At 42.5% G+C, this 25174-nt stretch overlaps 1 protein-coding gene and 1 pseudogene across 1 annotated transcript in view; both read left to right on the top strand.

Moving 5' to 3' along the window:
• LOC129474292 (signal-regulatory protein beta-1-like) overlaps positions 1-19318 on the top strand; it is a 40331-nt pseudogene extending 21013 nt beyond the window's left edge.
• LOC129474291 (signal-regulatory protein gamma) overlaps positions 9764-25174 on the top strand; it is a 45298-nt gene continuing 29887 nt past the window's right edge. Inside the window, exon 1 of the mRNA XM_055265487.2 lies at positions 9764-9785. Within this exon, the coding sequence (XP_055121462.1) occupies positions 9767-9785 (19 nt within the window). The 5' untranslated portion in view covers positions 9764-9766. The remainder of the gene's footprint in view (positions 9786-25174) is intronic.

Raw genomic sequence — 25174 nt, 5'->3', positions numbered from 1 at the left:
TGCTCCCCACTGGCCCCTGCTGTGGGTCACCTCACAGGTCCTAGAGGACAAGGTTCTCACTTTTCAAATTATTTTTCTTACATATACACTTTACCCAAATGACAGTGGTAGGAGTTCAGCAACTGAGCTCTTCCTACAAGGTAGACACAGTTCTTAGTATTTTGTGTATTTTAACTTTACTAATCCTCACAACATCCCTATTTGAAAGCTACACCTATTAACTCCTATTTGCAAACAGGGAGTCAGGCAGAGGGAGGAACGTGTCCATTGTCCCCTACGTCAGTCAGTGGAGCAGCTGGGATTCAAGTCCAAGTCGACCAGCTCCAGAGTTCATTCTTTTAGCCGTGTTATGCTACTTGTAGAAATATTAGCACATGCAGAGAAGTAAACATAGGAATAATCATCACCCATCACACCAGTCAGAGAAGAGACACTCAGAGTTAAAACTCTGGTGTATACACTCCCAACATTTGTTACAAATGTGTTGGATGACTTCTATGTGCCAAATACTTTACTGAGATTTTAACAGGTTTCCTAATTTTATTTAATGCACAAAACATCTTTATATAGTATAATGACAGAACAAACTTTTATATATATTTGTGAATGCATATGTATATATATGTATACATATATACATACATGTGTATAAGTGACTATAAGTGTACATATATCTACATAAGATTTCACTTTTATCGTTATCTTTTTATTTGCAATGAAATTTTTCAGAAAAGAAATGTATTTTATTTTTATTTAAAAAAGCATATATACTTACCATGTACAACATATCATAAAATATGTGTACATGACTAATTTGAGCTAATTAACCTATGCATGACCTCACATATATATCACTTTTTGTGGTGAGAACTTATAAACTGCTCTCTTAGCAATTTTCAACAATACAATTCATGTTATTCACTCTGGAAACCATATTGTTCAATACATCTCTTAAACTTGTTTCTCTTATCTAAACTAAAATGTTGTATCCTTTGACCAGTATCTCCCAACTACACCCCTCCCCTGCCCCTGGTAACCACCACTCTACTCTCTACTTCTTCTGTTTTCTTTTTTTTTTTTTTTTGAGACGGAGTTTCACCCTTGTTGTCCAGGCTGGAGTGCAATGGTGAGATCTCAGCTCACTGCATCCTCCGCCTCCTGGGTTCAAGCAGTTCTCCTGCTTCAGCCTCCCGAGTAGCTGGGATTACAGACGCCTGCCACCATGTCCAGCTAATTTTTTGTATTTTTAGTAGCGACAGGGTTTCACCATGTTGGCCAGGCTGGTCTCAAACTCCTGACCTCAGGTGATCCACCCGCCTCAGCCTCCCAAAGTGCTGGGATTATAGGCTCTACTCTCTACTTGTATCAGTTCAACTTTTTTAGATTCAGTGTATGAGTGAGACCATGTGGTATTTGTCTTTCTGTGCCTGGCTTATTTCACTTAGCATAATATCCTCCAGGTTGGAAATGACAGAATTTCCTTCTTTTGTAAGGCTGATTAGAATTTCGCTGTGTATATATACCACATTTTCTTTCTCCATTCATCTGTTGATAGACACTTAGGTTGATTCCATCTTTGCTCCTGTAAATAATGCTGCAATGGACATGGGTGCAGATATCACTGTGACATGCTGATGTTACCTCCTTTGGATATATACCCAGAAGTGAGATTGCTGGATCTAATGATAGTTCTATTTTTAATTTTTGGAGGAAACTCCATAGTGTTTTCAATAATGGCTGTACTAATTTACATTCTCACCAACAGTGGGATGGATTCTCTTTTCTCCACATACTCTCCAATGCTAGTTAAATTTCCTCATTTTGATAATAACCATTCTAACAGGTGTGAGATGATACCTCACTGTGGATTTAATTTGCATTTTTCTGATGAATAGTAAGATTGGGTATTTTTTATATGCCTGCTGGCCATTTTAATGTCTTCTTTTGAGAAATGTCTATTCAGATCTTTGGCCCATACATTAATTGACTTGTTGTCTTATAATTGAGTTGCTTGAGTTCTGTATATGTTTTGTGTATTGACTCCTCATCAAATGTATAATTTGCAAATATATTTTCCCATTCTGTATGTTGTCTCTTCACTCTGTTGATTGTTTTCTTGGCTATGTATGTAATCACACATTCATTTCTATATCCATAAGAAATGCACATGTAGAAGCTTTTTAGTTTGTTGTAATTCAATTTGTCTATTTTTGCTTTTGTTGTGTGTGCTTTGGGCTCATATCTAGAAACTGATTGCCTAGGCCAATGTTACAGAACTTTTCTTCTAGTACTTTACAGTTTCAGATCTTACATTTAAGTCTTTAATCCATTTTGAGTTGATTTTTGTATGTGGTATGAGATGAAGGTCCAATTTTATTTCTCTATACATAGATATCCAGTTTACTCAATAACATTTTTGAAGAGATTGACTTTTCCCTATTGTGTGTCCTTGAAACTTTTATCAAAGGTCAATTAAGTGTAAATATGTGAGTTCATTTTTATGGAGTTGTCCCATATGGCATTTATTATGTTGAGGAACAATCATCCTATACGTAATTCATTGACAGTTTTTATCATTTAAAAATGTTGAATTTTGTCATATGCATTTTTGGGGCCTGTGTTGAAATGGTCATATGGTTTTTGTCGCTCATTCTGTTTATGTAGTGTATCACATGGAGAGATTGCTGAATGTCGAACCATCCCTACATTCCTGGGATAAATCTCACTTGACTATGTGAAACACACACAGGATTTTTTAAAGACTTTTCTTATTATTCCCTTCTAACCATTTTTTAGTCTATATGAAATGCACATTAAAGAGATGTTTGGTTTTCCCTGTTGCCCACACTCTCTCTTCTTTTTTACTTCTCTGATCTTACCCCTCAAAGTCCCCCAATCTGTTAAGGTAAGCAATAGACAAGCAAACTTCTTGGTAAAATGCATAGTCCCACAAAATAGAACTTCTGTGCATTGCTGTGTTAGTGTTCCCACTTTCATGAAGGGTAGGTGTGAGGAAGAAAGAAGTGGATAAAGTTGCAGAAACTTCTGCCTATAGCATCTATATCTATATAGTAACTATATCTATAGTTATATCCATATCCATAGTCATATCTATATCCTCATCATCTAATGTCCATTGAAGCCTCCAAGCTTCAGGAAACCTGCTGAGTAAAAACGTTATTTTATTTATTTATTTTGAGTCAAGGTCTCACTCTTTCAACCAGGCTGGAATGCAGTGTTGCGATCTCAGCTCACTGCAAACTCTGCCTCCTGGGTTCAAGCGATTGCCATGTTTCTGCCTCCTGAATAGCTGAGACCACAGGGGTGTGCCACCACCCTCAGCTATATTTTTTATTTTTTTTAGTAGAGACGGGGTTTTGCCATGTTGGCCAGGCTGGTCTGAAACTCCTGACCTCAGGTATCTGCCCACCTCAGCCTTCCAAAGTACTGGAATTACAGGCTTGAGCCACTGTGCCTGGCCAACTTTACAATTTTTGAACACCCTCCATGTGGCAGATACTGTGGGAAACATCTTACAGCTCTTACTTTGGATAATCATTATATCCAAGATAGAGATTGTTATCACCTCCTGCCCCCCACCACACACACACATAGATAAGGAAATAGAAGCACATAGCATTCCAAGGTCACTCATTGGTAACTGGTAGAGCTATGATTTGAGCTCAGGCACTCTTAATGTAGAGCTATGATTTGAGCTCAGGCACTCTTAATCTAGAGATCACAGGTTTCACTGTTACTCTTCCCAAATACTTCTGGCCCTGATTCTATTCCATGAGATTTCTGCAGCTGCTGCTAGTGTGAGTGTGTGCAGGGGTGTGGTATGAGGAAGAGGATGTGTAGTTTTCTTCTCCTGGGCTCTTCTGCTTTCTGTGTGATTGCAAATTGATTTTTTCTTCACCAACTCATCTACATGGGAAATTTATTTTCTCCAAATTCAACAGAAACAATCCATTTAAAATAAAAGATTTCAGTCTCTTAAGAAAGTATCCCACTGAGCAATTCACACATTATACACGTATTTATTGGATATCTACTATGTTCCAGGACCTGACAGAAATGTTGGGTGCACTGGTGAATAAAATAGAAAAAGTAGTTTCCCTTTTGTTCCTTATATCCACTGGAGAATGACAGTAACCAATACCCATGATAAGGAGGTAAATAAAATAGTAAATTAGACATTGAATAGTAAATTAGATAGTGCAAAAAAACAAGAAAGTATGAGTATATGACTTTTATAATTTTGAATCCTTTCATATATTCCTTTTATCGATTATTTTTGTCATAGAAAGATAGCCACATCTCTCAAATGCGTTTCTGCATCAAATGGATAATCACGTGTTTTTCCCTTTATTCCATAAATATGGTATATTACATTGTTGTCATTTGTTTACTGAAACATCCTTGGATTTCAGGAATAACTATTATCTGCTCATGGTGTATCATCCTTCTACTATGCTATTCAATTCAGTTTGCTAGTATTTGGTTGAGCATTGTTGCATTAACAAACCTAGTAGTAATAATGCCAACTGTCAACAGAATGGTGTGCAGCTGCACCTGGCAGTGATTTTAATTTTGTGTTCTAGTGGAAGCTTAGTTTCCAATGCACTTCATATCAGGTGAGCAAAGCCTGGATGTGGGACAATTTATGGTTAACGATTGCAACAGGAAAGTATGCCTTGTAGATCTGTACTCCAGACCAGGAGATCCCAGTAGGTAACCAGTCATTTATTGTTTTAATAGCGTATAGCATGAGGCCAAGAGGGGCATTGTTTTTGCATCAAAAGCCCTGGGGAAATTCATGGCCAACATGAGTGGTGAAGAGACTCCAACAGGAGTGAAAGAAGTTGTGACAAAATTTTTATAGAGAAGAGATATTTTTGTTTGTTTGTCCATTTGTTTGAAGGCACTAACAAGAGTATTGTTTTCAATCATGTGTAAAAGAATATGTTGCCACTAGCATTTAACAGAAACTTAAAGGTGTTGGATTATATGACATTAATAAGTGTGTCAAATGAATCTGTTTTAAAGATGTTGTTATCAATGTAACATCATCTCTGCGCTCCTGAAGAAAGGTGGATGCCATTATTGATATTGAGACATGATCCCCACTTTAGGATAGAGAGTCTTGGTAACACTCCCAAAAGGCAACACAAAGCTGAAGAAAGCAGAGTACAAGAAAGCCATCAGGGTAATAGCACTCCCAAATGGTAGAGCCAATCAGAGTAGCAAATTAGCAAGCCTTGGGCATTCAAAGGGTATCTCCTAGGAACTTTCCACCCTAATTTAGAATGATCCCATTCTCATTGTCATTAGTGTTGAAAATGGTAGAGTAAGTCCTGCTGATTGGGTCTATAAAGAACACTCTAACATGGCTGTGAAAATTTCATCTGGAGAGGCATATGGAGATGAACAATTTATTCTACTCATAGTTCCCAGAGAGTGGGGTATGGCATGCCAGGTAGGAAGACATATGGAAGGAGCTTCCATGAAGCAGGCTCAATCAAGCAGATGGGGAAGCAAGAGAGATTGGAACCCCAGGTAAGTGTCTTTCTGGGAGTTAGGGTGGAGGACACAAACAAAAACCATGATGGATTTACTGGTATGTTTTAATGCCACTACTCTACTAGGTCACAGCAGAGGAGGACAAAAAGGGGAATTGTGGCAGGGACCAGCTTTATCACACTGCTGTACTTGGTCAATTGGTAGGGTGCTCACAGCTTGTTTCAGGGATGTTGAGGCATCAGGAAACTATGAATTTTTTAAATGTACACTTGACTGGACATCTTTATTTCTTCATACAACTTTGAGTGCCATGTAGCATCCTTTCATTTCCACCCAAAGCACTCATTTTAGCGTTTCTTGTAGGTAAGGTTTAGTGGTCATAAACTCTCACCACACCAATTGGGTGTGGTGGTGGGTGCTCATTTTCATGACCTGATGCCACCCCTTCTACAGATCAGGGAAGTTTGGGCCTGGAGACATTGTGCTATTCACTCAAGGATTCATGGCTGGGATTTATCTGAGAATATCTTAATTTGTCCCTTGTGTTTGAAGGATGTTTGCCAGGTATAGAATTCTTGGTTGATAGGTTTTTCCTCTTTCAGCATTTTAAACATATCATTCTGCTGTCTTATGGCCTCCAATGCTTCTGATAAGAACTCAGCTGATAATCTTACAAGGATCTCTCGCATGAGAGGAATAGCTTCTCTTTTGCTGCTTTCAGAATTCTTTCTTTGACTTTAATTGTCAACAGTTGGATTATAATGTGTCTTAATGTGGGTCTCTTTGACTTTATTGCTGAGTTAAATTTGGGTTTCCTTGGCACCTTAAGTTTGTATATTCATGTATTTTATCAAGTTTGGGAAGATTTTGTTCATGATTTCCTCCAATAGTCTTCTGCCCCTTTCTCTTTTTGTCTTTTCCCCTCTAGAACTCTAGTAATGTGTACTTTTATCAGTTTGATAATGTACCACCATTCCCTTAGATTCTATTATCTTTCGTTTTTGTTGTATCTATACCTCACTCTCAATAATTTCAATGATTTCATCTTCCAGTTTCTTGATTTTTTTCCCACCTGCTCACTTGTTGGAGAACCCCTTTAATGAACTTTTAGTTGTAATACTTTCAACTCTTAAGTTCTCGTTTGATTTCTTTTTATAATTTCTCTTTGTTACAGTTCTTATTTTGTTACTGTATCATAATCCTGAATTATTTTAGTTGTTTGTCTATTGTTTCCTTTAGCTCTTTGAACATGTTGAAGACAGTGCTTTTAACATCTTAGTCTAGTATCAGGGTGGGCCCAATGTATCACATGAGTCCTTATAAGAAGGAGGAGGCAGGAAATTAGGAGTTAGAGAAGCACATGTGAGGATGCAAGCCAGAGGCTGGAGTGATAGGAAGATGTAACTATGAGAAAAGAAATGTTACCAGCTTCCAAAATTAGTAAAGGCAAAGAACAGAGACTCCAGAAAACATAGCTGTTTTTTTTAAAAATTGTATATATGTAAGGTGTACCACATGATGCTTTCCTATACATATACATAGTGTAATGATTATTATAGTCAAGCAAATGAACATATCCATCATCTCACATAATTACCCTGCATGTGGGTGTGTGTCAAGAGCCCATGAAATATACTCTTTAAGCAAAAATACTAAATTCAGTACAATATTATTAACTCTAGTTGTCGATATATGGCATGTTCGATCTCTGGACTTCCTCATCCGACCTATCTTCAATTTTGTATTTTTTGACCTGTATCTCACTGTTACCTCCCTGCACTTCACCCTGGTCGGTACCATTTTATTCTTCACCTTTACATACTTGACTTTTCTTCTTGATTGTAACACAATCACACAATTTTGGGCTTCTGAACTCCAGAACTACAATATGATATATTTCTTTTGTTGTAAGACACCAAGTTTTGGTCATTAGTCACATCAGCATTAGGAAACTTATGCTATGGGTGAAAAATTCCCAGGGGCTTAAAACAATGTTATTTCTTTTTAAGCTGCATTTTCATTGTGTGTTGGGGATTCTGCATATCACTGTCACTCAGGGATCCAGGCTGATGGAGCAGACCCCATCAGAGCCTTGTGGGTCTCTGTGGAAGGGAGAAGGTGATCCATAGAGGTTCTTGCATTTGAATGCACAGTCCACATATTATACTCATCATTTCTATTCACAACTCAGTGGTCTAAAGCAGTTATAGGACCTCAGTCAATGAAACGGTCCAGAAAGTGCAACACTCCATATGGCCAGAAAGTGAAGGCAAAAATATTTAGCAAAGCATGACACTTCCAAGGAGGGCTCAGGAGCTCCATTCAGGTCCTGAACCCAAAGCTCTATCATAAAATTGAACCTCTCTGTGCCTCATTGTCCTCACTTCTAATAAGTCTCATGTTACAGACTTGTTGTGAAGGTTAAATGAGATAATATATGCAACGTGCTGAGCTCAAGCCCTGCTCCTGATGTGCACCCGATCAATGAAAGTCTTTGATACACATGAGGAAATACACAGGATCATGTAAGGATGAATAAATGAGTGCTTTGTCGTGAAAGTTAAGGAGGAGTTGCAGGTGATTCAGCCTGAGAAGTTCATGTCAGTCACAGCTGGAGAGATGTCCACTCTGCACTGCACTGCAACCTCCCTGCTCCCTGTGGGGCCAGTCCAGTGGTTCAGAGGAGCTGGACCAGGACACTAATTAACCCACAGTCCAAGAGAAGGCTACTTCCCCCAGGTAACAACTATTTCAGACTAGACAAAGAGAAACAACACGGACTATGTTCGAGAAGCTAAATAAAAGCTCCTCAAACAGAACCACTGACCAGAGAGCCAGCATTTCTCCTTTTCATCGGTTTCCCAAAGGCTCAGAATGCACCTCACATTCAGACACTAAAGCCCATTGGTGATTGGAAAAACTCTTCCAAACATAAGCCCTATCATTCCTTATTGAGATTCCACATCAGGACATAGAGAGCTGTTCCACTCTTTAACAGCTGCAGAATAGTCCAATTTATGAAAATATCAAATTTGTTTTACAGTATTCTGTTGATAAATATGTAAGTTGCTCTCAATGTTGAGCTATTAAAACAACCATGCAGTGGGTGACCTTGTACATGTGTTATCCCACTCAGGTGACAAATGCCCACTGGAAGTGGCATTGCTAGGTCAGAGGGTGTGTGTGTTTTCATATATAAGAATACTGCCTAATTTCCTTCCTAGATGATTAGCAATCAAGCCTCCTAACAACCCTTAACCATGGATGGAGAAGGTGGCTTTGTCCTGATTTTGCAGTTATTACAGATAAAGACACAAGTTCCCAGCTGATGTGTTCCCACCCTAGGCAATCACACTGAGTAAGTGGCTCAGGTGTGACCCCAATCTGCTACCTCCTAGTGAAGTGCTCACTCCTCTTTGCCATATTATCAGCCTAACTGATGCCCTGGATGAGAAAGGAGGGAGGCAGGGAGGGAAGCAGGGAGCAGCAGCTGTGCCAGTCTCCTTATAAGCAGTGCTAGGAAGGAGGAGCCATTTGTTGCCTCTTTTAACCCATTTAGAAAGAACAAAAAAATGCAGCTCACTGCCAGAGCTCATTTAATTTTACATAAACATGCTCTTTGAGGTTGAAGAAAATCTGACTGATTTTCAATGTGAAAATAAAATATAAAAATTGTTCTTGGAGTTATTTCTAAACAGAACTTGTCTCTAGTCCTAATGTAACAGAGATGTTTATGATGTTACATTAGAATTAGAGACAAGAGTATCTTGGGGCAAACAGGGTATGGGTTAAAGATGAGGCACTAAAGCTCAGAGAGGAGACCTGAGTGGTAAGCAGGTCAGGCAGCCGAGGTCTGATCCCCAGCAGCCTGACTCACAGCCCCTGTCTCTATAACCCTCAGCTATGCTTTTTAAAGTGTGAAGAAATGCTCCAACCTCATTCTAAACTCTTGCGTTGCTCTGTTCTACAGCAAAAAGCATTCAACACAAAGCAAACAAAAAAAGTCTGTAGGGGAGGGGCTGGCTTTACACTCTCTTTAGAAAGGTTCTGCAGATGGCTCATTATATGTCAAGCCTGTTCCTAAAGGACAGGTCTCAGCACACACGAAGCATCTGGGACTCTTCCCCCGTGTTGTGCTGTTTCTCTTTCACTCAGCAGCATCTATGGAGCAAAGTCGAGCCTCCTGCAGCCCAGCAGAGCACGTACCCACCCCTTCTTGGTGCTGAGGACTAAGGATGAGGAGATGAGGCATTTCGTAGTGGGTGAGTGGGGCCACTGTGAGCAAGAGTTTCCATTCTCCCCTTGGGCTGTCAGGAGCCCATAGTGTATCTGGGCCTGGGGCACCCAGGAGGGAGGCTTTTCTCTAGAATTGCATGAAGTCAAGAATCTCGAAGGGACAATCGGGTGTGCGGTCAGTGTTGGGGCTCAAGAATTCAGGGCACTTGCTCTGTTAATGGACATGAGTGCTTGGCAGGACACAGGAAGTGCCCACTGGGACACATGGAGGACAAGGAGGCAGTGCCTTCATTTCTCTCAGCCTCAGTTTCCGCATCTGTAAAATGGTGATCATCACGACTCCTTTAGGAGAGGGGATAGGATTTGAGGTTCTCTCTGTAAATCACCTAGCACATTGTAGGCACCCCTAAATCAAGCCGTTATTTCTTGTGATCTTGGGCCAGTCTTGCCTTCCCTTGAGTCTTCAGTTTCCCTATCTGTGCAATGCTGATAATCATGCACCAAACCCACTCTGGGTTCTGTGAGGATGGGAGAGAATGTGCACAGAGTCCTGAATGGTGGTGGTGTTCAGGTTATTACTGAGCTTCTGCAGAACAGTGGTTAGTGCAGGGCAGGCAGGAGCCCAACTGCCTGGGCCACTTCCGGGCTCTGGTACTTCCTGGCTCTGTGACCTGGGACAAGGTGCTCTACCACAGTGAGTCTCAGTGTCCGCACCTGTTGATGATAACACTGACCTCACAGACTGGGGACAGAAACTGAAGGAGTTAAATTCTGTTAAATGCTCAGAGCAGCACCTGGAGCGCAGTAACTGTTTCATAAATGTGAACTATGTGATGCCGAAGCTATGAGGCCTCAGATGGGTCGGTGCTCCTCCAGGCCTCAAGGATGCATGGGGTTTGGGGTGGGGTCTGGTGGCTTTTGATTCTGGCTGCTCATTAGAATCATCTGGGAAATTTGAAAAAAAAAAATTTTAAATCCAGCCCAGGGCTCCCTCCTAAAAAAATGCCAGTTTAATTTGTCTGACAGGAGACTAGGCATGCAAGTTCTCAATGACTCCAGAAGATTCTAATACACAGCCCCCTAGCAAAAGTGGTCCCCCATTGTGTTGAGCATTGAGAGCAGCTTTTCTGGGTGTGGATGCTTCAGAACAACATGGGCCAGAGACATCTCAAAAGGCCCCAGTGGCCTGGCCGGGACCTCTCCCATGGAGCAGGCCTTAGGGGCTGAGGAGGAGAAGCCTGGTCTAAGTCCTGCTCAGATCCCAGCGTCAGTGTTGGGAACAACTTTAACATGTTTATGTTTAAACAAGCACTGGAATCCCAGCAAATCCTTACTCTTCAGCCCCAGGAGCCTCCCTGCCTCCACACACCAAGATGTCATGGAGGAGTCTTTTCCCTATTCCTTCCAAAATGCTTCCAGCTTCTGTAAATGGCTCCTCTGGAGGGAGGCGCCTGTGATCTTGTTTGTGTTTTGAAAGCCAATTTGCCAAACTTGTTTCCTGAGGGGATTGTTCAGAAAAGGGGAGAGAATCCTCACTTGGTGGTTTCTGCTCCTTTTGTTATTTGGGTTTGTCATGGTCTGCAGGGAGCAGGGTTTGAGTCTTTTCTTGGTGTTTCTGCTCCTCTTTCTTCTGCTGCCTAAAGGATAAATGTGTAGATTCAGAAGCAGTAATGACCAGACCTGATAACAGTCACAGGGATCATTCGTTAAGTACCTACTACATGCCAGGCTCTGTGCTTTTCATTTGTCTTCTCTTATCTTACCAGGGTGGGGTTTGTGTCCACTTTTGGCCCTTGGCCAGCCAGGCCTCCTCTCTGAGCCTCATCCTATAAAGGGGCTCACATCAGGACCCCCTCACAGGGATGGACGGGGGTTAAAAAGATCAAAGAGAGGTATAGAGGGAGCAGGCAGCATCAGGCTCCCATAAATGGAAATTGATTACATCCTCTCATCCTGCTAGGGTCCCCATGCTGGTGGTGTCTTGATAACTTCTCTTCTTCAAGTGACATCCTCCTTACTGGGTCCTCAAAATGTCTGACAGATGTTAGGGAGCAGGTTAATATGTGCAAAGGCAAACATGTGAAATGTGCTTCCTGGTGATTGTTGTAGAAGATGCAGTGTAGTAATTAGCAATTTGGAGATGCCCTTTAGGACCTGTCTATGGAGAGAAACTGCCCTCATTTTTCTGATTCTCTAATCTGTGTGCTTTCAGGATGCAGGATGAGCATCTGCCTGATAAGATGGCCTGGGTCTGTGTTTCTTGAAATTAACTAATGATGAAAAAATTAACCACTTTTGGCTTTCTCAGTACTCCATGATCTTGTTTGTCAACCCAAACCTGACCCAACTGAAGACCCAGATTCCAAAAATGTTCCCTCTTTTGAAAGGCAGCACTTGGCACAGATTAGGCCTGCTAACAACAACAACAACAACAAAAAATGATTGGCAGAAAGGCCAAAAGAAATAGCATTTATTTGGGAAATAAAGAATTGTACTTTGGGTACACAGAGTCAGAGAAGCGCTGAATAGAGTCCCATACAGCAGTGCAGGAAAGGTTTTGTATAGGGGATTTTCAAAAAAGTTGGTTTTGGAGACATTTCATTGGCTGGGCAAAAATTCTAAACTGCAAACCTGTTTTCATTGGTTACTTAAAGTACTCCAGGATGAGAGAGATCAAAATCCTACATACCTTGACTTCAGTTGTTACTCAGATCTACAGCAACATCCTGTGACTTGACCTTTAGCAGGTGTGGATGCAATGCACTTACAAACTCTTTGCTCTACGTTAAAGCTTTAGCCTTGATTACTTCATTTTCTTTCACAGATCCTGCTGGAATATTTGTGAAAAGAATGAACTATATGGAACAAATTCATAAATACCTAAGAGATATCTCTGTGTATTCATGAAATTTGGGTTAAAGATAGAACTGTGTTCATTTATATGAAGCATCCTCTGTGTTTGATCCAAAGCAAACAGTGCCCCATTTAATCCTCACTGCATCCTGGGAAGCAGAAATGCTGTCCTATTTTACAGACGAGGAGCTGGGTGTGTCAGGCCACCCATCTCCTGGGCTGAGCAGCCTGGTTCCAGCTCTCACAATGGCACCACTTCACCGTTGTTCCCTGTATTGGCTTCTGTAAATGCCCTCTCTTGTTGGGAACAGGCCCCCCAAAATCTGGCCATAAACTGGCCATAAACAAAATCTCTGCAGCACTGTGACATGTTCATGATGGCCATGATGCCCATGCCAGAAGATTGTGGGTTTACTGGAATGAGGGCAAGGAACACCTGGCCCACCCAGGGTGGAAAACCGCTTAAAGGCGTTCTTAAACCGCAAACAGTAACATGAGCGATCTGTGCCTTAAGGATATGCTCCTGCTGCAGATAACTAGCCAGACCCATCCCTTTATTTCAGCCCATCCCTTTATTTCCCATAAGGAATACTTTTAGTTAATCTATAATCTATAGAAACAATGCTTATCACTGGCTTTCTGTCAATACATATGTGGGTAAATCTCTGTTCAAGGCTCTCAGCTCTGAAGGCTGTGAGACCCCTGGTTTCCCACTCCACACCTCTATATCTTCTGTGTATCTTTAATTCCTCTAGCACCACTGGGTTACGGTCTCCCCGACCGAGCTGGTCTCGGCACTCTCTGAGATTGGTGAACTCTCCAGGGGAGGCAGCCTAGGACCAGCCAATACACAGAGGGAGACCAATCAGTAACTTTGTTCCTGTGCCCAGATTGTTGGAAGTTACTCTGTTTAGAGAGGAGAACTTTGAACTCAGGTCTGGACTTCCTCACCTCTCAGAGCCTTTCCAGCCTGGTCTGTAAAATGAGGACACTGCCCTCTCCACATTATTAGAAGGATTAAAAACTAACGTCCATGAAGGTTCTTAACGTGTCACACACTCATCATTAATGATAGTCATCTCAGTCATGTCTCCCGTTTATCGATGCTCCTTTTGTAGCCAAACCCTCTGTCCCTGTGGTATCAAGCACTGCAGTGAGGACCACAGCTGAGCACACAGTGAGCTTCACCTGTGAGTCCCACGGCTTCTCCCCCTGAAACATCACCCTGAAATGGTCCAAAAATAGGAATGAGCTCTCGGGCTTCCAGATCAACATGGACCCTGCAGGAGAAAGTATGCCATATAGCATTTGCAGCACAGCCAGGATGGTGCTGGCCTCTGGAGACCTTTGCCCTCAGGTCATCTGTGAGGTGGCCCATATCACTTTACAGGGGGGCCCTCTTTGTGGGGCTGAAAACTTGTCTGAAGCCATTCAAGGTAGAGAATCCTCACTCCTAGCCCAATCCCATATCTGGCTGCCAAGCCTGCTCCTCTCTAGCTTTTACTCCAGGGCTTGGATTTCCTGGAATCTAATTCCTAACTGTGCTGCCCACCTTCTATGCACCTAGATGTACTGGTCACTTACTATCATTTTCATGGCAGCAGCTAGATGTCTACCCACCAGGTGCCAAGCTCTGTGCTACATAGTTTCATTTATTTCACCAAGAGCAACTACAATTAATGAGCACCTACTATGAGCCAAGCCCCTGCGTGCCTGGTGATTTCATTGATTTTGCTGCAGTTATGACATTTCAACTGCATGCCAGGGGTTGTGCTTGCAGATTTCACTCATTCTTAGCCTAGTAGGAGCTACCAGTCCTTGAACACCTACTATGTGCTGGGTGTTGTGCTTAATAATTTCACTCATATGCAAAGAGCACCTTCAATGTCTGAGCACCTGCTGCCTGCCTATCACTGTCCTGGTAATGCCCTCACCGTGGTGGTGGGAGCTAAGTTATAGAGCCCTCCCTGTGATCTATCTGTGCCACAAGGTCAGAGCTTCTGCCCTGTGCTGTTTCAGTTCCACCCTTCTTGGAGGTAACTCAACAGCCCATAAAGGCAGAGAACCAGGTGAACATTACCTGCCAGGTGAAGAATTTCTACCCCTAGAACCTACAGCTGACCTGGTTGGAGAACAGAAATGTGTCCCAGATAGAAACAGCCTCCATCCTCATTGAGAACAAGGATGGCACCTACAACTGGACAAGCTGGCTCCTGGTGAACGTATCTGTCCACAGGGATGATGTGCTCACCTACCAGTTGGAGCATGATGGGCAGCAGTGGTCAGCAAAAGCCTTGCCCTAGAGGTCTCAGCCCACCAGAAGGAGCACAGCTCAGAGGCCACCCTTGGTGAGGTTACTCCTGACTTTAAAATTTTGTCTCTTTCCTTAATGTTAATAGTAATAGTCATGCTTGTTATAACATAACCTAGAAATCTATAAATATAGAGTAGATTTTTAAAGTCAGCTGTCTACCCCAAATCCCACAGTCCAACAGTCACCATTACGAAGAGTTTGATGTACAACTTGGTAGATCTTTTAACACAAATATATATTAAAGGAGGAAGAGGGAGGCAGGGAGATCATCTGTTCATGGAGTCCTGTGTTTTGCCTTCTGTCTCAGACGGTTGCTTATGTTCTGCCTTCCTTGTCAGATCGGCCCTCCTGCTGTTCTTTCTCTGACTCATTTTTGTTCCATCCTAAACTTTTCCATCACATCTGCGACCTCATCCCAGCAGACTCTGGCATCTGCCGTGGGAAAATCAGAAAAGGCATTTAAGACTGGACCAGGCCCCCTGGGGACCCTGACTGGTCACAGCATGAGCCTCTTCTGTGTCCTGATGCTGATATTTGACCAATAATAACCACAACATCCCTCTGCACATTTACTACGTGCAAATTTCTGTTCATCTATACTCTCCTTTCCTGCTTCAAACATCCAGTAGTTTGGAGTTTTACAGAAGGGAAACTCAGAACTTGAGGAACAATGGGAGATGTTGGGATGTTGTTGAAGATGTCTTGTCATTAGACAAGGTGATTAGTCTAAACGAATCAAAGTAAATCTGAGGCCCTGAAGACAGGGCCACTATCAGCCTATACGGCAAATTTGTGCTAATTAGAGAAATATTCCCTTCTGCTAGACATTGTCCCGAGGATCTGAAGTTGGCCGATATTCCCCTCTCTTTGACCAAAATATGTCCTGTTTCCCTCTCATACAACACCAGGAGGGGTCTCTGCTCCAGAAGACTTTTCAAAGGCTCGGATTCCTCCTGCATGCCCTAAGACATTAGCCTCATCTGCTGGGTCCGTGCTGGGTCACTGATTTGTCCATGTCCCTGCCTGCTGGAAGAGTGAAGACAGGAAGTGAAGGACAAACAATTTCCCCTATAATCAGAGATGCATGGAAGGTCCATAGTCACGTCCACTGCTCAACCAGTCATGCATGCACCTGCAGTTGCAAATGATTGACGACGTTTTTCTACAAGATCAGTATTGTTATCACAGTTAATAAAATTAACAAAAATTTCCTCATGTCATCTAAATTGGGTATATTTTACAATTTTCTTAAATCTTTCATGGCTGTTTTTTGTGTGGTGTGTGTGAGCTAAAATTGGTTTTAATTCCTCTTTAACTTTTTGGTAAAATATTCCTGTGAAAGGCTGGGTGCAGTGGCTCACACCTGTAATCCCAGCACTTTGGGAGGCTGAGGCAGGTGGATCATGAGGTCAAGAGATCGAGACCAGCCTGGCCAACAGGGTGAAATCCCATCTCTACTAAAAATACAAAAATTAGCTGGGCATGGTGGGAGTGTGCCTGTAGTCTCAGCTACTCTGGAAGCTGAGGCAGGAGAATCGCTTGAACCCAGGAAGCAGAGGTTGCAGTGAGCCGAGATCATGCCACTACACTCCAGCCTGGGTGACAGAGCAAGACTCTGTCATAAAAAGAATGAAAGAAAGAAAGAAAGAGAAAGAAAGAAAGAAAGAAAGAAAGAAAGAAAGAAAGAAAGAAAGAAAAAGAAAGAAAGAAAAAGAAAGAAAGAATGAAGAAAGAAAAAGAAAGAAAGAGAAAGAAAGAAAGAAAGAAAGAAAGAAAGAAAGAAAGAAAGAAAGAAAGAAAGAAAGAATTCCTGTGAAAATATCTGGTCTTCAAGAAATATTTTCAGAAGTGTTAAAATTATCAATTCAATTTCCTTAACCTGTTCATGTATTTCATAATGAAGGGGATACATCCTGAGAAATGTGTCATTAGCTTGAGGGAGGATAGGTAGTCAAAGAAGTGACCCCGTTCTCAGGATGCAGCAACAGTGGTGGCAGAACAGTCAATATAGTAAGATTCAGCATTCACATTCTAATTGAGCTGACTAAAGCAAAGCTATCTATAGTAGGGACTTCCCCTCTGTGCATTTTGACTTCACCTGTCCTCAAACTGACCCTTTGCTCATTATAATAGTAAAAAACACATCCCTGGTGGAGATTTAAGATGCTAATGAGGTATGCAATGTATGAACAAGCTTATACAGCTACTGCTCAGGTGCACCCAGAGGACTGCCCAGAACATGCTTACTTGCAACAACTCTTTCCACCTCCTTATGAATAATCATTGAAGATTCCCATAAAGGGAGCCTCCCTAGTGCCACTCTTTGCTGTCTTATCCTTACGAACAGCCCGTCTTGAATCCTCTCTCTCTCTCTCTCAGGAGGTACTGTCTATTCTGCACCTAACTTTCAAAATATTCTTTTCCTTTTGCAACAAATTACTCTATGCTGCGTCTCCTTTGCTGTGTGTCTCTTGTTTAAATTCTTTTAAACTAAGAAGACAAGAACCAAGGTCTCACAACAGCTATCAACAAGCTAATTTGGTTTTGGCGTGACCATCACAAAGGGTACTTACACAAACCTAGAAGGGATGGCCTACTACACACCTAAGCCATATGGTATGGCCTCTTGCTCCTAGGCCACAAACCAGTACAGCATTTTACTGTACTGAACACTGCAGGCAATTAGAACACAGTAGTATCTAAACATTTCTAGCCAGATATTGTGGCTCACACCTGTAATCCCAGCACTTTGAGAGGCCAAGGCAGGGGGATCACTTGAGCCCAAGAGTTCAAGATCAGCCTGGGAAACATGGTGAGACCCTGTCTCTACAAAAAAAAATTAAAAATTAACTAGGCATGGTGATGCACACCTGTAGTTACTTGGAAGGCTGAAGTGGGAGTATCACTTGAGCTCGGGAGTTAAAGGGTGTGGTGAGCCGCGATCACACCACTGCACTCCAGTCTGGGCAACAGAGCAAGTCTCTGTATCAAAAAAAAAGTAAGTAAATAAATATTTCTGAACATTAAAAGGTGCAGTAAATGTATGGTATAAAAGATTTTTTAATAATTTTTTAAAAATATTTTTAAAAATGGTACACATGTATTGGGCACTTCTCATGAATGGAGCTAGCAGAACTGGTTGCTCTGGGTAAGTCAGTAAGTTAGTGGTGCATGCATGTGAAGTCCTAGGAAACTACCCTATGTAGACTTTATAAACACCATACACCTTGGCCACACTAAATGTATATACATTTTTTTATTTTTAATTTTCTTAAAGAGCTGGGGTCTCACTGTGTTGCCCAGGCTGGAGTGCAGTGACGGTTCACAGGTATGATCCCACTGCTGATCAGTACGACAGTTTTCACCTGCTCCATTTTTGACCTGGGCTGGTTCACTCCACCGTAGGCAACCTGGTGGTCCCTCCTCTTGTAGGAGGTCATCACATTGATTCTGAACTTAGTGCACAGATTCAATCCAGAACTTCTGGGCTCAAGCAATCCTCCTGCCTCAGCCTCCTGAGTAGCTGGGACTACACACACGTGACACAATGCCTGGTCTAGGTTATGCTAAATTGATTTTTAAAATATTATGCCTTGTTCGATAATATATTAACCTTAGCTTGCTGTAACATTTTTATGTTATAAAGTTTTTAATTTTTTAACTTTACTTGTTAGTAACAACACTCAGCTTAAAACAAACACATTTTATTACTGTGCAAAAATATTTTTTTCCTTTACATCCTTATTCTATGAGGTTTTTGCTAGTTTAGAACTTTGTCTTTTTTTTTTTCTTTTTTAAACTTTCTTTGTTAAAAACTAAGACATCCCACACACATTAGCCTGGGCCTACACAGGGTCAGGAACAGCAATAGTGCTGTCTTCCACCTCCGCATCTTGTCCCACTGGAAGGCCTTCAGGGGCCATAACTCGCCTAGAGCTGTCATCTCCTAGAAGAACAATGCCTTCTTCTGGCATCCCTCCCGAAGGACGTGCCAGAGGCTCTTCTTGACACTCCTTTCAGAAACAAGTCCATGGCTTCCTTGCAACGTATGAATACCTGAGTACAAGCTCTCTTAACCCCCTCCTTCCAGTAGGAGAGCCTGGCACTGGGAGATGGGGTGACTGGGATGAAGGAGCCTCTTTCTCTGGCTTCTGCCTTGGGTTGGATCCAGGACATCCATGGCAGGACTCAGATTCAAAAGTTTTGGAGCCTTGCTGGGCCCACGTAGCCTTGGATGGGATAAGTGGCGGCCCATCCCACGTGGCCCCTCTCATGGCTCCTCCGGGAGTCTCATGATTTCTAGAGCTCATGCCAGCTCCTTCTGCCCCACTCCTTGTAGCTGTCCTCCTGGGCCCCAGGGCGCTGCTGGTGGTTAATGTCTCTGCCATCTAACATCCATTGAAGCAGAGGCCTGACTGTAATGTGGGGATAGAAGGGCTGGCCAAGGGTTGCCGCAGAAGGGCAAGGCCAGCCGAAGGGCCCAGCTCACACACCATGCAACATCAGGCTCAGTGGAGTTTAGAGAAGGTAACCGAGCTCCTTCCGCACCCTTGGGAGTCTCAGCAAACCCTCTAAGAGGCTCCCAGCCCCAGGAAGTGTGTGGGTGCTGCAGGAAGTGGGTTACAGCAGGGCTATTCAAAGATGTCCACGGTGCGTTAGGGGCCTATTGGGGAGGTGAGAAGAGGGTGCCAAGTGAGGGGCAACTCTGTAGGCGGTCCCTCACAGGCCATCTCTAGATTATTTGATGCTGGACTCCATTCTAAGGAATCCCCACTGTAGAGTAATGCTGAGAAGCCCCAGATAGGCAACTCTGAAAGCTGTTCCCACTCTGATCCTCTGAGTGCCTGAGTGGAAGGGATGTGGGAAGGGGTGCCAGGACTCAGGAGGGGGGCTGAGCTGGCACAATCCTATCTCAGAGCTGCCTGTCCAACCACCACAGACATCTCAGGAGGAGATCAGCCCCGAGAACATAACAGACTCTCCGGAAACATTTCTTGAAGGATGAGCAGATGATTAAACCTGGACGTATTTTCCCACAGCTCCTTCCTTCCTCCCCTGCCATGTGGAACCCTCAGTCTCTGCCACCTTGATGCCCCAGAGTGGAGTCTTCACACATGGTCCTGAGCAGGGGCCAAGGAATGGGGCTCTGGGCACTGACTCACAGCATCCCCCTAGAATGTGAGAAACACATCAAATCTGAACACACCAGGATTCCTTGCATCCATCACTTTGAGACAGGCCATAAACCACAGACTCTCTCCAGCTTTTCAGTAGTTATTCTATCTTCTGGATTCCCGCCTACTCCATCTCCCCAGCCTTGTTGAGGTTCTCTATTGCCTCCTGAATACAAATGAACCCCCATCCCAGTTTTAAGGAAAAAAATAGTTCTCTTTCCTCTTCGTTTAAGCATCCAAGATAGTTTGAATATTTGTTCTATCTAAATCCCATGTTGAAATTTGATCCCCTATGTTAGAGGTAGGGCCTGATGGGAGGTGTTTGAGTCATGGGGGCAGATACATCATGAATGACTTGGTGCTATCTGCAGTAATAATTGAGTTCTTGCTCGATTAGTATTCACAAGGTTTGATTGTTACAAAGAGCCTAGCACCTCCCTCTTCTCTCTCTCTCTTCCTTCCTCTCTCACCATGTGATGCCAGCTCCTCTTTGTCTCTCACCATGAGTAGAAGCAGTCCGAGGGCCTCATCAGAAGCAGACGCTGACACCATGCTCTTGTACAGTCTGCAGATCCACAAGCCAAATAAACCTCTTTATAAATTACCCAGCCTCAGGTATTTCTTTATAGCAACACACATGGACTAAGACAGTGTCCTACTCCTCACACCTACAAAGAAAGCAGTTCTCCCTCCTCTCTCTGGGATGGAAACACTAGTTGTTTCTGACAATCTGCAACTTTCCTAACCCTGTCGCTCATGGCAGGAATGCTGTGACAGTTCAAAAGCTTGGGAGTCCTCCTTCATTTCTTTTTCATTTATATGCAATATTCAATTATGCCTTCAAAGTGCTTATGTCCACCGGTGAGATGATAAATGTATAACAGTTGACTCTTCAAAAGGATAAAGAAGGCTGATTTATAGCGCTTGCCAATTTTGGTAGTGTAAATACTCCCAATATGGCCAACTTCAAGCATCCAACAGTTTAACAACCAGATTGCAAAATTCCTGAAAGGTTGACAATTGGCTCTCTTGAACCAGCCCAAGCCTGCTCCAGTACACCACTGAGTTATATTTATAACCTGCGTGCTTCTCACCTCCATCACTCCTTCCTGGTCCCAGTCAGTATCACCTCTTCCAAACCGTTGCTGTCGTCTTTACTGGATTGCAATTTTCAGCCACAATGATTTTTTTTTTTTTTTTTGAAAAGTCAAATTGTATCATTCCTCTGCTTCTTCCCCAAAACAGCTGCATGGCTCACTCTGTTCTTTCGTTCAAGTAAGTTTCTGCTCAAATTTCACTTTATTAAAGACACGTTTTGTAAACCATGGTGAGGAAAAATAGTCACCTTCCTCTCCTACCCTGGAATTTAAATTCCTCTTATCCTGATCAGTTTTTCTCCGTAGCACTGTATTATATTACTATGTGTGCTTATTTTGCATGTCCTCACTTTGCATGGCAGTGCAGGATTGTAAAAATCACTGGAAACCATGAAGCCCTGGAAAACAACTCTACATTCAATGGGAAAAATAATGGTTGTTCTGTGATCCTCATAATTTTTGTTCAAAGTATTAGAAACTGTCATATTGTCAGTTAGAAATGTAGCAGGAAGTTCAAATATTTAGTACACTGTAATTCAAAGCATTAGAAACATTGAGAGTTAAATTGTTTTATTTCTTTGTAAAAATGTATCAACAGTAGTTGTAACAGTGCTTGCCTTTGCCTTGTATATTTACTGTATGGAATAAGTGAAAGAACAACAGGACACTCTGGTATATTTTTAAATGATTGCTTTTCCTCTCTGTGTCTTGGGAGCACAAGTGAATATTTCTCCCATATTCACTCCGACAAGCTAAGCAAGCTCCCAGAGGTAAAACTCACAAAAGTGTGGGAGACCTCTGTTATTGGGTCCTCCTGGAGTTTGTGTCTAAGACTGGCCCTCACTGAGCCTCAAGAAATTCTTCAATTACAGTGCAGGTTTTCCTTCCCCGGCACTGGTTCCCACAGAGGTTTTGGCTTCAGGAAGTTGTGATTCTCTGTATTACCCTGCCCAACTCCCCAATTCTGGGGACAGTGATTTGCCCTGTGACCTCATTTTTCTGACAGATCTAAGAAGAGTTGTCATTTTTTATTTGCTCAGCTTGTTCCTTGGTGTTGACTTGAGGGACTTTTTGCAGGGGTTGCGCAGGAGACTGGGTTTCATCCCAGAAAGCTGCTACAGCCACAAGCCCTCAAATGTGCCACACCTGGAATTATGGTCTCTGAAGCTGCAAGCTCAGTCCTTAGCTACAGAGCCCTCTTGGTCTGGCTGTCAGTGAGGAAGGGTCATGGGACCCCTGGCATGAGATGAGTGCCTCTGAAACAGAGAGCAGGTTCTGGGGCAGTGGACCTCTCTCCAGTACTGGCTAAAACTCCCCAGGCCTGGGAACCCCAAGCACAGACAGACACAACTTCCCAGGGGTGGCAACTGTGTCCACTTCCTCTTTCACAATGAAGGATGCTCCCAGTCTTGTGGCCCTTTCTCCCTACAGCTTCCTCACTCCTCAGACAACATAGCAGGTAAGGAGATGCTCTCCTTTCCTGCAGAGTCGAGTCTGGATTCTCTCCATGAGACAGTCTGACAGGGCAGGCAATGTCCATCCCTGTCTCCCAGCCCATCTGGACAGCCCCTGCCACTTCCTCTGCTGCCAGGACTCACAGGTGAGTGCAGCCTGCTCTACACGAGGGTATTTCTACATGGTGTCTCCTCACCCTCTCAGCCCATCTCACCTGCTCCTATTGATTTACATTTGGGAGCATTTTCTTCTCTCCCATCCCAGCATGAGACAAGATTTGGAACAGCTTTTCCATGAGCATTTGCGTAGACCCTTACTGGGGTCATATTGATTCCCCCAGACGTCACGCCTGTACCATGCCCCTGGTGCTGGTAATGACTCCATGATTCTAGGGCTGGGCACATGACCTCAGCTTGTCGTCGTGGTACTCCACCTCCACCAGCCACTGGCCAAGGTAGTCACACTGCATCATAAATGCTTGAGGGCAGAGGATCTGTTTTTTAAAATTGTTGCTATTACCAAAACACTACCTAATAACAATAATATATAACTACCATCTATAATAATAATGGTAATACTGAATATATAACTTTTGGAGGACGTGGTCAGATAGTATTAAGTAATTTGCATATATTAGTTCATTTAATTCTCACCACAAACTTACAAAGATGGTATGATTATTCTCTCCGTTGTACACTTGGGGAAACTCAGGAAACAGGGAAGTTAATAGTGACCCCAGGATCACACAGCTGGGACCCATTAGAGCTGGATTTCAGACCAGGAAGTTTTGATTCCTAAGCCCACAGTCTTCCATCTTTAGTCTTCAGGAGCATCCACGGGCTCCCAGTTTCTCATGTGTCCCAAAGTCGTCCCTGGTTATCTGCACCTGCTGTGATGAGTCAGGGTGAAATATGGCAGATAAAGGAGAATTTTGGCTCACGGACTCCAAGGCTCCTGGTCCTCTCAAACATTCAGATTTTATCCGTGCTTCCCCAAGTAAGCCTAAATTTAAATTTCAATTCTCCACATGATTTCCACAAAAATTGTAAGCATCTGTGTACTTACTTGATCTTTATTGAAGGATTGAAGTTCACAAGAAGGCACTTGCTTCTCTAAGCACAGATTCTGCCATCTTCCTGACACTACACTATGTATTTTTGAGTCATATATGCCCAATTCTTATTTTTGGAGACATGATACTTTATGACTCACACCTCTCAAAGTAATGTAGTAATGTGGATAGGTAAAAATAGAGCAATAGTATTTCATTATCATGCCCATTTCTGTTTCATATTAATACATGCCTGATGTGGGTTTATGAATTTACTTCTCTTTTGTTTTCCTTATAAGATCATTAAGTATACTAATTTTAAAGAACTTTACCCATTTTATTTCTTCATATTTGCTCAGGTGTGAAGTTCTTTTGATTGCTATTTGTTTTTGAGGTATTGTTTTTCTTGAATTTGTTAGCTGCAGTGCTGTTCCTCAAATCTTTGGTGATTCTTGCTTGCACTGCCATCTTCCCAGGAATAATTCCCCACGTGATCATGGGTTGTCAGGGCCTCGTGGAGCGTGGCACCTGCCCCAGCCTCACTGTGAGGGCTGCTTCTAATTGAGGCTATGGCTTCTTCTCTGCTTTCTTCCTGAGGGATGTCTCTCCCTTCCTATGAGAGGTGTCATAATACAACCATTAAAAGTGAAGGCTGTGGAGTGTGGCAGCCTATGTTCCAGTTCTAAAAGCTGGGTGATCTTGACCAAATCCATTACTCTCCATGTGCCTCGGGTTTTCTCACCTGTGAAAGGAGGTTAATGGTTGAGCCTACCTCATGGGGTGAGAGCAATGATTTAATGACATTACAAATAGAAAAATGCTTGGCACCATATCTGGAGCACAGGAAACTCTCAATAAATGATAGCTGTTATAATTCCTTCATGTCATATAGAAGCCAATTGCTTGTATTCAAGTGTAATTAGACATTGATTCATATATTCTTTTCATTTTGTGTTTTCATTACTGTGGGTGTGGAGAAGGAGGGGAAGATTTCACCCTGTGTACATCTGCCACATTAAAACAGAACTTTCAATTAAAACATGATAACATTTACAATTTGATTTGACAATTATTCATGACAGATTAAGGACCTAAAACCCACATGTGAGATGAAGGATTGTGGACCGGTCTTTCTTAGTCATAGATGCTGGAAGATAAATCATTTATTTTAACAAGGTGGCTTTTCTGAGGCACAAGTGTGGCAGAGAACCAGTGGACTCTTCCTGTACACAGAAAATAATTATAGCCATGTTTTTTTGCTTATAATTAGTTATGAGTCAAGCATTCAGTATGGCTTATATTATTCCTACCATAGCTCTACAAGGTGCATATTCTAACCTTTATTTACATATAATCAAACTAAAGCTCAGAGAAGTAGTGTCTTTTTGAAAATCACACAGCTGGAAATTGTAAGAGGAGGAATTAATCTATGGATGAACAAGGAGCAGGATTTAGAGAATCCAGAGGGAAA

The sequence above is a fragment of the Symphalangus syndactylus genome, chromosome 24, assembly GCF_028878055.3.
Source record: "Symphalangus syndactylus isolate Jambi chromosome 24, NHGRI_mSymSyn1-v2.1_pri, whole genome shotgun sequence".
In the NCBI taxonomy this organism is placed as follows: domain Eukaryota; kingdom Metazoa; phylum Chordata; class Mammalia; order Primates; family Hylobatidae; genus Symphalangus; species Symphalangus syndactylus.
The sequence above is the reverse complement of the archived record's forward strand: the minus strand, read 5'-3'. Positions and strand labels throughout refer to the sequence as shown.